Source organism: Corvus brachyrhynchos, unplaced genomic scaffold, assembly GCF_000691975.1.
Source record: "Corvus brachyrhynchos isolate BGI_N302 unplaced genomic scaffold, ASM69197v1 scaffold302, whole genome shotgun sequence".
In the NCBI taxonomy this organism is placed as follows: Eukaryota; Metazoa; Chordata; class Aves; order Passeriformes; family Corvidae; genus Corvus; species Corvus brachyrhynchos.
In genome coordinates, this window is record NW_008237244.1 from 3,471,063 (window position 1) to 3,486,471 (window position 15,409).

The window sequence follows — 15,409 nt, forward strand, 5'->3', positions numbered from 1 at the left end:
AATATGAGTCGTTCACTGTAAGCCTGTCAGTTTGACATTGATCTGCACTAAAATAATGCAATAGATAATGTGGAACTTGAGTCAGAGTAAAATCAAAGGAAGAGGACTAACATCAGTCAGCTTGGTGTTACAGAAAAATAAATCCTGGAAAATTATATAAATATCTTAATTGATGATGAGGTTGGTTCTTAAAGCTTATGCTGTTCATACAGTGGAACATTCAGAAAGGCAGCAGTCTTGGTATTTATTTTGATTAAGGAAACAGACTACAACATTATATTGGTTAACACTGGCTAGGGAAGGTCCTCACAACCAATTGTAAATGGGCGACTATCAAGTAGCTTTCTTTCTAAGAATTTGCCTTGCTCCTCTGCTACTTAATATTTTTATGGACAGCCCAGGATAAAACACAAAATAACCAAAGTTTGTAGATTACTCCGCTTTTGAGAGAATGGCAAATAAAGATAAAGCAGCTGCTGACAGAAGGTAACATGAATCTTTTTGAGTAACAGAAAATCATATATATTTTAAAATAGCCAGAATTAAGGATATACATTTAGAAACAAAAAATGAAGGCTGTACTTATAGGACATGGGACACCTGTAATACTGAGAATCTTAAACAACTTTTGATCATGGTAGATAACTAACTGAACACAAGTGCTAGCAGAATATTTTGGTCAGAGACTATCTTTTGTCAAAAAAAAAAAGATTAAACAAAAGATAAATGATTTAAAAAAAAGATAGGTACATTCAAATAAGAATTAGATGGGTTATTATTCCTCTGCCCTGGACCCTGCTATGTCTTCTCTTAGAAGACTTTCTTTCACTGCGGTGCACCCACAAGGACGCTGATAAATAGCAGAGGTTTAGGGGAGCAAGATTTATAAAAAGATTAGAAAACATAAAAAGCCTGAAGGAGTTTCATTTGCTTATCATTTGCAAAAGAACATGCTAAGAGGTTAAGGAACAAGTTAAGTCATGATCTGCATGAATATAGACAGAAGAACACAGTGGTAATTAGAACTTCAACCCATTACAGTAAAATGCAGCAAAATCCTATGCTCAAGATTAAAACTTAACATTCATAATTTGGAAATGAAGTTCACATTTTAAAACCTACATTCAAACCTTAAAATTGGCTGATTTTTCTGAAATGTAGCTTTAGTTCAAACAATACTTAATTCATATTTAAGTCTTGTGATCTATAGAGAAAAATATTCCATTCTGGCCACTATGAATCAGTGAATAATATTCTAACAAGACAGAAATTAAATTCCTTCTTTCATCAATAAACTACTTACTTCGGCATGTTTTCCCATCTTGCCTTAGTACAAATCCATCATGGCATTGGCAAGTGTATGAATCATTGTTATTAACACAAAGATGTTCACAGCCATGACTGACTGATTTGCAGATGTCCTTATCTAGAAATAATCAGATTTTATTTACTACAGTTTGATGAATCAGAACATTTCCAAAACTTTAAAGACTAACAGTAGTAATCTCCTAGTAAATAAAGAATTTATTCTCCTTTTTGTAGGCAAAATCTCCTATAAGAAGAACTGCCTCTAAATAATATGTTTCTTCTGTAGGTGTCTAAATATAAAAAATATAATAACATTAAAATAACTTACTTTTGCATGTTTTCTTATCATCTCCTAATACAAAACCCTCATAGCACTGGCAAATGTATGTACTATCAGTATTCACACAAATATGCTCACAGCCATGGTCAACAGAATTGCAAACATCTTTATCTGTTAAAAAAAATAAGGTTGCCATATTTAAAATACATCTACAAATTCACAGATTATAAAGAAAATCTTCTACTAAAGAGAAGGATACTTACTTCTACATGTTCTTCCATCTTCCCTTAGTGCAAATCCCTCATAACACTGGCAGATGTAGGACTCATCAGCATTAACACAAACATGTTCACAGCCATGGTGAACTGAACTGCAAATGTCTTTATCTGAGAACAGTTGACGATATTTGGTTAAAGCACATCTACAGTAAATGTATCATGCAGGGAGAAGTAACAGCTTTCATTAGGTCTACTGATAGCACTGGAATAAATTCCACGTAATATTTTAGGCAGCAAACACTTAACTCTTGATACCTGAAAATTTCTGAGTATTTTCTGTTTCCAGACTGTCAGCTGATCTATTAAAATATGCTATTTTTGTCCACAGAGTCTCTCACAAACATTTGGTAGGTCTAAATGTATAAAAATATAAATGCTACTCCTATATTATACATATGAGGACTACTCCTTTATTATGACAGTAAACTGTTGCATTTGTTTGAATGCTTCTCAGATATACATACGGTAGATAAAATTCTGTGAGTAATTCTCAGAGTACTTACTTCTGCATGTTTTCCCATCTTCTCTCAGAAGAAAACCCTCATGACACTTGCAAACATACGAGTCATCTCCATTAACACAAATATGCTCACAGCCATGGCTGACTGATTTGCAGATGTCCTGTCCTGGGAATGATTGATATAAATGTAGGTTTTGAATGAAAATATGTTAAAGAAATGTAGCTATCAAAAGGCAGTTTGTTGCTTCTTTTCCACTAAGAAGTGAAAAATACCCCTTTCCTTCCTTGCCTGCTGTACATGCAAAAGTGGACAATAGATACCAGTCACTCACTTGTGCAGGTCTTGCCATCTTCTCTCAGTATGAATCCCTCACGACATTTGCAGATGTAGGAATTGTCAGAATTAACACAAACATGCTCACAGCCATGGTTGACTGATTTGCAGACATTTTTACCTGGGAATAATTTCATATATAAAAAATTCTGTTAGTTAAGGGAAGCATGTTCAAAGTTGACTTGCTTTTAGTGTATCCTAACTTTTTCAGACAGGCAGAATTTGTTTCTGTTTGTGCAGAATAACAAAAGAGGGTTATGTTGTGAAACACCAGCTAAGAACAAGGAGCTTTTCATTCATCATGGTAATATCTGGATGCCTTTAATTTTTTTTCTGTAAACGTTTTTGAACAGCAGATGTTCATGTTAGATATTATGGGGATTGCAGTTACAAAATACTGAATGCTTATTCATGATTCTTCTCTGATCACTTAGTGACTTATGCTATAAAAGTTGAGAAAAATTTACTATTAGGTTTTTTCTTGATATCTGCCACTCCTCATAACTGTGTAACGTAGTCAAATTTGTAATATAACTATGATATTTCTTTTGCAATCATCCTCATCCCATGCTGGACAAAATGAACTTTTCATTAATAATGTTGCAAGCTTCATGCTGGGTAAGACTTTATGAACATTATATATTTTTACCTTGAAATTTTAGAAGAAAATTACAGTCATCCCAGCTCTGGATAGTTTTGGATCCACAGCTGTCCAATTTCAGGGCTACTTTTTAAATGGCACAGATGTTTAGGGTGTGATTCAGGTGCCTAAAAGTATGCATTCAGTACCATTATAGATGCCTTAGCATATCCAAGATATTGGCATACTGCTGGCAAATATGACAACAAAGAGGAAATATGACCTCTTGAAATCCTTGAACATTTAAAATTACATTGCACTGCAGCATTTAGGCAATCCAATCCTACCTTACAGATTTCTTCTATGTGTGTAATATTAGACTCTGAGATGCTCAATAATAACTTACGTTTACATGTTTTCCTGTCGTTACGAAGCCTGTATCCTTCAAAACACTGACAAGTATAAGATCTGTCACCATTTACACACAAATGTTCACAGCCATGATCACTTAGAGCACAATGGTCAACTCCTGTAGGAGCAATCAAAATTATTAAAACATTTAACCAATAATGACTTGATTATTTTTCATCTCTAGTATTTGCATTCCATATGAGCAAGTAAATGTAAGTATATTGAACTGCTTAAACAATAATTCAGTTTCTCATCTGATTATATAGCTTCAATAAACTGTAAGAGGTCCTAGTGATGTACTTTTCATTGACTGCTTTAAGCAGAGTTGAGAAATCATACTTTTCTGTGCTTAACATAGCTGAAGAGAGTCCATGTCTGGATTGGATTAAAGTGGATTAAAACAAAACAAAATACTTTGGCAAAGATTTTATATAAGACACTGGCAAAGACATAAAAGCTACCTTGTGAACATTCTTTAAATAGTTTCTAAATGGCCTAAAGTGAAGGTGGCAGTCCCCAGAACTCACTTGTGGACCTGACCCAGTTCCTGTGGCAGCAAGAAGAAAACCTCTCAGATGTCAGTGGGATTTGGCTTGGGCTATTCAAGCTTTTACAAAGAATTGCAAATGACAAGTACTGTCAAATATGGTTCACTTTTCATCTCAAATTTCCAAGTGTTTCTTCTCTGTAATAGAAAGACATAGGGCTCCTGGGACTTTGCAAGCAGCACTTCTACTGTCTGTTGGCTACACACACTTACTTTTTTGTGATGACTTGTTAGGGTACAGATTTGGTTACCATTCAGGTGTTCCCATAGCTTTCTTAAGATACTTGAGCCAGTGTATATGACAGTAAACGTCCCAGATGTTTTCTCACTAGGAGAGGTATATGTTAAATGCTTCCATTCAGCTGCTCATTCAGGATATTACAAAGTGTCAAAACTCTCTTCGTGGTAGCCTAAAAATGTTCACGAGGTTTCAGCATCTCACCTAGAGCTCAGGAACAGGACAGATCTTTCCTAAATAGATATGAGGACAAGGTTATGAGAAGAGGAGCTATTGAAAAAAGCTCAGTTTCATTGCACTCAGCACCATTTTCATAGAATCATAGAATATCCTGAGTTGGATGGGACTCACTAGGACCAGTCAACATCCTACTACCTGCCTTGCACAGAGCAGCCCCAAAACTCACACTATCTGCCAAAGAATGTTGTCCAAATGCTTCTTGAACTCTGCTGCTGATAGGCTTCCAAGTACAGCCTGGAGGAAAATAACTCAGGAATGAAAATTATCTCTTGTTACTACAAAGGAAAAGGGATTTTCCATTTGCAAGTTGATAAAACTCCATTATTTGGCTGTTTCTAAATTTTCAGTGGTACTACAGATAAATATCTAAAAAAATTGGTTTTAGTAGACCCTATTGTTGTTACACATACACTAATTATACTTTTGTGTTACTGTCTGCCCCTTTTTAGAGAGCTGCAGTGGCAGACAGAAGCAAAGTCTGTCAAGGTATTGGATGGGGCTAAAAAGGTTACTATGGAGGCAAACACAAGGATAAATACAAAGGCAAACTGCCTTTGCTGATTTGCCTCAATTCTGTTTAGATAATTTTTGTGATGGAGGACTTGCAGTTTGACTTCTCTTAAAACTGTGTTGCCTGAGAGCAAGAAAAAGGATGAACTCTGGAGCTGCTCCAACACTCTACAAGCTTGAAAAATAATGTACCTCCAAAATTTGTGGAAAAAGTGGACAGAAGACTCTCTCCAAAGAGGTCTAAAAAGTCAACAGGTAAAATGCACTCATATCCTTCTTTTTCTCGCCCTTTCTATACATTATTTTTCCAGTGAAGGAGGCAATTCAACTGTTTGTGAAATTGTATCAATTCTCAATGATCCTTAGATTTATAAAAAGCAGAGAGCTGCCAGGACAACTTCTGCTCACTTATTAAGGATTCCCATGCTAAATTTAAAGCTCAGTGTGGGGCTATCAGTTCTCCTCTTGCCCCAGGTAAAGCGGTGCAGTCTGCCTGGGGGACACTGCTGTCCAGATGACCTGTCAGACACATTTATCATGTGACTGAAAAATTATCCTCAACACCTGGGGATGAAGAGGTCTCCCAAACCTTCTCTGAATATGTGAGGAGTAAGAGTTATCTTGACAAGTATTCTTTCCTAAATACTTTTTCTGTTTCTGCTTTCAAATAATTATTAAAGTATTACTGAAATGCAGACTGTAAGAATAAATTGAAGACGAGTCCTCTACCCTGTATGGAAACAGAAACCATTCCCAAGGGAACTGAAATGAAGGATGTTCTCGCAAGACTTACGTGTGCAGGTTTTTAGATCCTCATTGATGACAAATCCTTCAGAGCACTGACAGACATAGGAGTCACCTGTATTTAGGCACAGTTGCTCGCAGCCATGATTGCTTTCAACACAGTGGTCCACTCCTATTGATTTGAGTTAATGATTGAAGAAATCACATTGGTGTCTTAGATACACAAACTATGACACTGTAGTTAGTACCTGATACATTTGCAGAGCAAGGGGAAAAGATCAGTACAGCTTTTTACTTACGCAAGTATCTCCGACTACTTGAGAAACCTGAGTTAACAACACCTAAGTGAAATTAATTCAACAACCCCACTTGGCAGATAGCAAACTTGGTGAAGAACAGATTTCCCTTGCCAAAAATTGCGATGTGGTTGAACTATCATGAAGTGGAGAGAAGGGAGAACCCTGAAGTCCAGTCTGGTCTTACCCACAGAATCATGCTTTCCTTCTTTAAAAAACAAGACAGTCTCTTATGTTCACCATTAAATTTTCTCAGCAAATATGAGTATTAGTAATTTTTGAAATAGAAATTATGGCTTTCAGATTGTTTCATAAAGACTAAATTCTTTTTTCAACAAGATGAGAAATCACCAATTTAAAACTTTAACCTGCCAACAAGTTCAAGCAGTTAAAGCCTAGTGAGGGATAGGTAGAAATTATGAGAGTGAGAGTGTCTTAACATATTCAATTTCTTTGATTTCCCTATTCCTACTCCAAGTAAGATAAAATGGAATATGTCTTCTAAGTCTTGTATGCAACTAGTGTGAAAGACAAAAGGTGGGGGAAGGGAGAGAGGTGTGAACTGGGTTTAAAAAATATATTTCCTCACAGTGGACAGCAAAGCTGTAGGGTGAGATACGTGCGCTTGCAGATGTACTATGCAATTTGCTGACTCTGTGAGTATAGAAGAAGGACATTTTAGGAAAAAAGCTTTGAACTTCCTCATAGTGTTTTCCTGCTGGTTTGTTAATGTCTAGTTTTAGTTATATAGGCCCAAATCACTTTAGCATAACTTGATCAAAAGTATTGGAGTTCCCTCAGACACAAACACAGTCTCGCATGTCTCCAGTTGCAAATAGTTTACAGATGTGAACAGACGTGTCTGCAGCAATTTGTTTACATTAAAAATAAATCTGTACTTAATGCTAAATCACTTATTCTAAATATTTCTGTTTATTGGTTTATTTAACTAAGCAACGAGTTTGCAGTAACTGGTCCAGATTTACCATTATATATAGAGAGACATCGTAGGCTTGAACAAATGAAGCTGAGGTGTCAGTTTTTACTAGCTAAAGCAAGTTCCAGCTGGAACCTTCTCCTTTTTCCAAGAGTTCACATCATCATGAAGAAGCTTGTGTAACTTCTCAGAGCACAAAAAAAAAGTGGAAAAAAAAAGAAAATACCCATATTTTCTGTGAAAAATTACATCTGTTTGGCTCCATCTTTTCAATACAAACACCCACACAACAACATGAATTTTTAACATTTAAGTACTTGGGGATCTCATGCAGAATTTTTTAATACACTCTTTCAAAGAGTGCAATAATCACAAAGGTGCTGATTACCAGGCTTTGGAAATCACTATAATTGTAAATTTTGTGATCACATGTGCTTTATTACATGTGTAAAAAAAAAAAAAAATGCAAACAGGGAAAATGACTGGGGAAGGCTCACCGTTTTTACAGACAAGAAATGTCTTAGGATACTAATTTTTAGATATCCAGCTTGAGAAAGTCTTAAACTATAATTGTCAAAAAGTTGCAACACATCTAGGTTACCTTAAACACGGCTTTACCACAGTTTATTTAAAAATGATTATTCCCGCTCCTATCAAGTGTTTTAAAAATTTCAGTGACTTCAGTGATTTTTTTTTTAATTCGAGTATTCCTTTGGAAAAGTATGTTTTAAGTACATTGGGGAAAAATGCTGCCAATATTTTAGGTGATATGTAAAATGGTTCTCTGCAACAAAACTATCTTCTAAAACTGCGTGATGCCAAGTGGGCAGTGCTGTTGGGTTTCTCTGGGCCAACACCAATCCTTTGTTTAGCAAGATTCTTCTGAAAAGAGGACATTTCATTGAATGGATCACTGAAGGTGTAAACATACAGAAGAGATGGGTCTCTTCATATCCCCACATATCAGCATACAGCAATATGAGGTGTGCTGCGTGTTACACAGCCCATAGCAACAATACAGATGTTCAGCAGCAAGCACTGTCCTTGTGTCAGACAGTGCCTTTGTGTGAAATGGCTGAACACATTTCCCCAGTTATTTGGATAGGAGAAAATGATGCTTTAGTTCTCTGTTGGATCAGGGATCTCACTATCGCATTACTTCACTAGGCCTGGCTTGTGGTGGACTTTGCAGTAACATAGGTTTGCATGACTCAAATATCTCAAAAGGGACTCAGGAGTGTTTTCTCACTCTGTTCACACCTCTGCCTTGCAGTAAACTAGTCACTGCAGTTCATGAGGCACACTCATTGCTGCACGTATCGCCATGGTGTTGTTGGGCGTATCTGAGATGACATTTGCACACAAACAACTCTTCCATGTTAACACATTCATGCTCACAGTCATGCTGACCTAAAGCACAGAAGTTTACTTCTGTGAAGAGAAAAACTGAAGCCAGCCATAAGGGTTTCTGAAGTAAAACAGCTTAGAAAAGCTCACTTAAACAATACTGGATTCCGTGCTTTGGACACCTACTAAAGCTGACACTGAGATGAGGATCTGAGACCAGACTGCAAACACTCAGCTATGTAATGCTTCACTTTGACCCCCTAGATCTCCTCCTGTAGTCATCAGAAGTCACACGTGGTGGCAGAGGAAGAATGCCTGGTTCTTGTCACCACTCATCTATTGACCCTGATTTCTGAAAAGGCCATATATGCAAATATTCTGCTTTATTTTACAAGCTTAGCTTAGCTAACATGACCCTTGTTACAACAAGATTTGGAATAGGAGCTTCATCTTGGAAACATCACCAGATTTGCAGCCAAATCCAAAGTCCTATAAGGAAAAATACCCCCAATGGGAATTACAATTTGCCTTTAATTTGCAATTACATCCTCGGCAATAAGTATTTTATACAATGCTGCTCTTTTGCTTACCAAGGCTTTTGAATCTATAAAAATCTGAATGTATTAGAATACCATATAGATAATAAAAAGCAGAATAGCATGGATTACTGCAAAAACAGCACTGTGCAAACGAAAATGCTTTGTGAGATTGTATCTTTAAGACTGAACAAAAATACCAGATACAAAACCAGAAACAAAACCAGATAAATTTTATGAGTGTCTAGAAATAGAATTAGATTGCTCCAGACAAGTTTATAATATTCATGAAACACCAGTAGTACGATTTTCTCCCCCCAACAAATGAGTCACAGGATCAGGCTATTTCATTTTGCTGAATATATTCTCCCTAAACTTGAACACGTTACATTAAAAATCTGCTGTGATTCCAGGCCCCACTCAAGAAGAGCTGTAGCACTAAATCTTTCTAAAGTAAATATTATGTGTGATTGGTTTATAACACTGACACTGCTCATGCTGTTTTTACAATTTTTTTAGGAAACTGTGAAGTTTTGTGTCTGACTCTAAGTTGATTTTGATAGCTATGTTGCCTGTTCAACACATTTCCAAGCTGATTAAATGTATCTGTCCTTGGCTAAACCAACTGGGCGAAATAAGCTGCTTGTTTTTTTACAAGCCAAGGCCAGAAAGTTTCAAATAAGTAATGAACTTATTTTAAGTCATTTTGGTTCCTACATTAATCCTCAGGTTTCCATAAAAGTCTTCAAAAATGTCTAATATACAAAGTAATCTACAAGGCAGCAAAATGTATATTTTCCCAGCATGATTCATTCAATTAAAATTCAAGTTTATAAAAAAACATTTGTTTCAACCTTAATTACAGAGAAAACTTCCATCCTTTCAGAAGGGAAACGATTCACTGCAGGTTCAAGAAATAAAAGCAGATGAACTTTATTATGTCTAAAGGATTACTCACTTTTGCATGTTTTCTTATCTGGATTAAGTCTAAACCCTTCTCGGCATTGACAAAAATAGGAATCATCTGTATTAACACATTCCTGTTCACAACCATGGTCCTGAAGAGAACAATAATCTGGTTCTAAACAAAAAAAAAAGCGTCTGTGTCAGTGAGTAATATAATTTCTCAGAAATAAACTAGGTAAAAATGAGTTACTTTGTTTTCTTTTCTTTTCTTCTGCCTTTTTTTCCTTAGGCACCATTTTGGTGTTTTACCATATTGTTTCAAACCATGAAAATAAAATGTTTCTTTTTTTCCAAATATCTCCGATACTGAGGTACACCTGACAAATACTACAAAGAATTATTCAAGAACAGAAGTTCATGTGGTAGAGAAGTTAGAATCTTAAATATTTCTTAATATTTTGCAGCTAAGCCTCAAACATTGTCTCATCAAAATTGCCTCTATTCACTCAGAGCACGTTAGACATGATCTGTAATACACACACAAACATGCTTTTGAATGCCATTCATTGTATCACAGCAGGCCAACCAAGTCATCAGGAGTGTGGATGCTTTTAACAGCTCTGAGTGCTTGCTTCACAATTCTTCCATTTAATATACCCATGAAAGAGAAGAAAAGCAGTCTAGAAACAGCTACCACTACTGGATAAAGTACCTTAGAAAGGAAAGCAACTGTGCACTGAGCACTGAGATATTTCCATATAGAGTTTATCATTATTGATGAAGTCAAAGAATCTGACATTCACTTAGATGCAGTGTGCGCCCATCACTTAGTTTTGTGTCAGTGTGGTTAATTTATACTAGTGAAAAATGGTCCTAACCCCTCAGCACGGCTAGAAGTAGATAAACAAGTCACAAATTACGTAAATCACACTTCACAAAATATCCAGGCACTTTTGAACACCTCATTATTGAACAACCTGAAAACTCAGGGGGTTTTGTTCCCAGAAGTTAATTATTTCCAGAGGTGATTTGCTTTAAGAGGCATGGACAGTTCTTTCTTTGGATCTGTGGCAGGTTAATTGAATTGAGTCTTCATATATGATGAAAGCCCTTAGTGATAATAAACCATCTATATTTACTGAATAAACAAAGTGGAATGTGACTATCTAAGAAAACTCGGAAGGACTATTTTATAATTTATGAACACCACTCTGTATATTAATTAACATTAATAACATTAATTAACATTTCCTTTACCAAAGCTTTTTTTGACAGCGTATGCACATAGACATATACATAACATGAGGATATCTTATCTGTTCACTAAAATGAAGATTAGAAAATATAGGTTGTTGAAGAGTGCACTGAAGAGACAGAACCCAAAAAGCCACATGTGTGCACCAGAGGAATATATGCCTTCTGGACTTACTCAGTGCTGTGATGCATTTAGCTGCTCAAATCCTTGCTCACTCAAGTGTGCAGGAGAGACTTTTCTTGGGTAACTGACTCTGAAGATGACCACAAGGGTTTAAAAATAGGTATTGTTATTTCTGTTGAAACCTTGAGGCTATTCTGTTTGGGACACTAAAAATACACTTCACAGGGCTTCATTAACACAGCCCAGATTAATGATGTTAACAGAGCCTTGCCCAGCTACAAATTACGTGAACCCATCCAGAATTCAAATGGGCCATTCGTAAAGAGCAACAGGTGAGGCTCAGCACCCCTTAGTACAAGGAGAAGCTGCCATCTGTTCTCTTGAAGGGAGCAGCAAGAGTGGCAGAAGTCTCCTTAATAGTAGCTTGAATGTCCTCCACCTGCCTCACTGATAAACCAAATTTGCTGTGCTCTTCCAGCCATAGGGCACTCTGATGGTGTTGGCAAGGTTGCCTTCATGAGCATTGCTCCTTGTGTTTCATTCTGAGAACTTTGGAATAGTTCCCAGAGAAAACATTTGTCAGATATGCATGACCATACTGACACCACTTACATTTCCAAGTATTTCTTTGTAGCCATGAGCATAAAGGCTTACTTTCTGTTTTTGAAAGGGAAGTCAGGATTCTGAGACAAGCATGAGATCTCGGGAGTGGGCGCCTCAGGCCTGCTTGCTGATGCAGAGAACTTGTCTGGCATGGGTGTGGGTCTTGGCTAGTTGGCCATCATCCCTGAGACTCAGTACATAAGCCAAATATGTAGAAATTTATGTTAAAAGTTTTAAAGTCACAAACATTTTAAATCCAGTGATCTGTAGTTTGTTTGTTCGCAACGTTTATGCTGACTCAAACGCAGTGTGATTCATAACATGGGAACTAGGGGACACTTTTGCTCTGAAGAGCTCTCATGCTGTTTTGACTTGCACAGCATTAAGAGCTACACAGTTCTTTCATTCATGCTTTAATTTATTAGCAAGGCTCAGAAGATATCAAGCATAAGGAAAAGTGGCTTAGTAAGTTTTATTTATGCTTATTTATGCCCAATATACTGTCTCAAGCAACAGATAGAGGATAGAGAAAGGGCAAGACTGAAATACTAGTTTCCCAGAACATTCCCTCAGATGTCAGCATTCTGTGGATCATCAATTTAAACATCTTAAAATAATGCATACAGTTAGGCCATAAACTAAAAATCAGTCAAGGTATAAGAAACGTTTATGCAGTTTTAAGGACTTTCTTCAGTTCAAACTGGAAGGCAAAACACTGCTTAAAATCCACATTCTTAAATCAAAGAAATTAACAAAAACTTACGCTTGGGCAGTGGAAGCACATTAAAGTAAGATTTCAAATATATATGGATGTGGAAGTACATGTGGAAGTATAATTAGCCAGCCCTTAGCTGACAGATACTTGACAAATGGGAGTGTTAATACAATCTACACTTTATGTTAACCACTACAAACCATACTCTGACCCTTGGGAAGCAGAAATTTCATCTTCCCTGACTCTGACCATCTAAAAATTATGTGTCCAGTCTAACAAGTCATCCAGGCGCCCTGCATGCTCAAGGAAAATACAGGCAATTCCATAAATTTGTGTCAGAATTGGGAGCAATCACCTTTGAGAAGTGTACGTCTCTTTCCGTTGATCGTAAGAACACATGTACAGCCTGGATTACATGTTTTCTTCCCAAGTGTTAAATTTAAGTGAAATAGATACCAAGCATAGTACACAATACAGATACAGTCTATAGGCTAACCAAGTCTCTCATCAGAAGGACTGAAATGCTCCAAAGCCTGTGAAAACAACATATATTGATGCATTTTTTCAGAAATAATGTTTGAATACATTATTCAGTGATATGGGTTAAATTCACCACTGGCAGCCGCAATCATCTAAAACTAATGGAGCTTGCCTGCTTATAGGTACAGTAGTATTATTTCTTTATCAAAGCCCACATTTATGAAGAAAGGTAACTAGAAAGGTACATTCAGGTTTTCCCTTGACATTTCCTAAAAGGGAGTTATGACATTAAACACTGTGGAGGTATTAGCTTTTTTTCCCAATTACAGGAAGCCTTGGCATGAGTATTTTCTGGTCAGTTCCCCTCCACTTTATGTCCATTCTAACTCCAGTAATTTTTGATCTTTTTAGCCTGGTATCAAATTTGACGAACAACAAACAAGCAAAGCCATGAAGTTTTTATAAGCTGGTGGTAATATGGAAGCTTAGCAGAAGATACTGATGTTACCAGAACTTTGTCACGCTATCAGTGAACTCACTCTGCAGATAAATCCACAGAAAAATAGACTGTAATGTTTCTTCTGATTGGGAAACTACTCATAATTTAAATCATTTTACAAAGGAAACTGATTACAAATTGTCTAGTGCAGACTTGTTTGTTTACCTAGCTAGGGAGATTACATTCTAACTGAAAAAAGGCGAATAATCAAGGAGAAATCCAAGACAAAGCTTTGGCTTTTTGCTGTTGAAAAGGAGCTGGATTTCATGTTAAAAGTTTCCTGTTCATAGGAGGAACCCCTACCCTTAAGCTCTACCCTCAAAACAGCTTGCTTTGCTCTCAAGACCTTTGGCTTCCAGAGCACTCCGACATTTTCTATACCTGATGCATTACTCAGCATTCCCAGGAGCAGTGGGAGTATTACTGCTGACAGCTGGAAGACAGAATAAGTGCAAATTGTTAATAATTAAACTTTATCACAACTTACTTCTGCAAGTTCTTTTGTCTAGATTTAAAATGAAGCCTGGGTGGCATCTACAGTAATAGGAGTCTTCAGTGTTAACACATTCGTGTTGGCAGCCTTGGTTATCCAAAGCACAGTAGTCTACAACTGAAAAAGAACAAGACCAACATGTGCAATTAGAAAAAAAAATCAGAACTATTATGCATAGATATTATGGTACTAGTGACACACAGTAGCTATAAAAAAAAAGGAAAAGCTGATGTAATTTCTGTCTGCAAAAAGTAGTGCACTTACAACACCAGTTGGTAAATCAGATTTTAAATGAGTCCTGAATCATTTCTCAACTTTGAACATTTATCAACTCTCAGATTGTCAGGAGCCTTCTCAACATGTTTTCTCAGATCTGGAAACCATGCCTCAGTAACTCTGTCCAGATGTTCACACTGTAGGCCAGGACATAGCAAAGTTTGTTTGATTTAGTTCTGTCTTCTGTCTCTCAAGTTCCAGTCCTGGAATTGCTCTACTTTTCCTTTGTTCCCTCCCAGCTGTATTAATTCTCAAGAGCTGTTCCTGTAGCCTGAGTATATAGGAGAATCTTGGCATAATCTTCTACACTGAGGACTGTCCCAGTACATTCATTCCCTCTAATGTGCTCCAGATTTATTCTGTACAAAGCAGCTACAACTACAAAGCCTGAGAGCTTCAGGCTGACATTCACCACTGATATTTTGTTTATATAATGCCTTTTACAAAAAAAAAAAAAAAAAAAGAAAAAAAAAATCACAGGCAGTCCAGTCACTTATTTCATAAGTCTGGTCATTTATTACACAAATCCATATTTAGAAGTTAGATTGACAAACAGTAATACTTCAGAGTTTACTCTGTCAAGCCCATTCAAAGTTGCTAAAGAAATTAAAGGATTTTTAAAATTTCTTGCTTCATCTTCACAACAAAAGTCTTAGAAGAAATTAAAGATAAGTCACAAAGCTGGTGCTCTGCCTGCAAAGAGCAGCCAGGCCTACATTAGGAAAGTATATCTGATTCTTTCCGCAGAAGACAGTAATGTGCTTCGTTTCATACCAAGACAGGTTCCTCTTTGCCAACTGAGTAAATTTTTTCATTACTTTATACTGCTGAGCCTCACAAATTTCTTTAAGAAGCAGTAATTTGTTTTAATGAAATCAATTCTTTCTTCAAGTGACCCACCTATGTAAATAATGCACACTCAGGTGTGCTACTATGTTTAGTCAAGATCATCTAGTCAGGAAAGCAAATAATCTATTCAGTTAATTTGAAAGAATTTCTTTTAACCCTTCAGA

General features: G+C 36.5%; 1 protein-coding gene across 2 annotated transcripts in view; it reads right to left on the minus strand.

Annotated features, from left to right (window-relative positions):
- Nucleotides 1-15,409, minus strand: part of MATN2 (matrilin 2) — a 61,331-nt gene that overhangs the window by 16,644 nt on the left and 29,278 nt on the right. For both annotated transcript variants that reach the window (XM_017730372.1, XM_017730371.1), the window contains exons 5-13: nt 14,115-14,237; nt 10,005-10,127; nt 5,980-6,102; nt 3,647-3,769; nt 2,659-2,781; nt 2,370-2,492; nt 1,852-1,974; nt 1,637-1,759; nt 1,304-1,426 (exon numbers count right to left, since the gene is read on the minus strand). In XM_017730372.1, the coding sequence (XP_017585861.1) occupies nt 1,304-1,426; nt 1,637-1,759; nt 1,852-1,974; nt 2,370-2,492; nt 2,659-2,781; nt 3,647-3,769; nt 5,980-6,102; nt 10,005-10,127; nt 14,115-14,237 (1,107 nt within the window). The remainder of the gene's footprint in view (nt 1-1,303; nt 1,427-1,636; nt 1,760-1,851; nt 1,975-2,369; nt 2,493-2,658; nt 2,782-3,646; nt 3,770-5,979; nt 6,103-10,004; nt 10,128-14,114; nt 14,238-15,409) is intronic.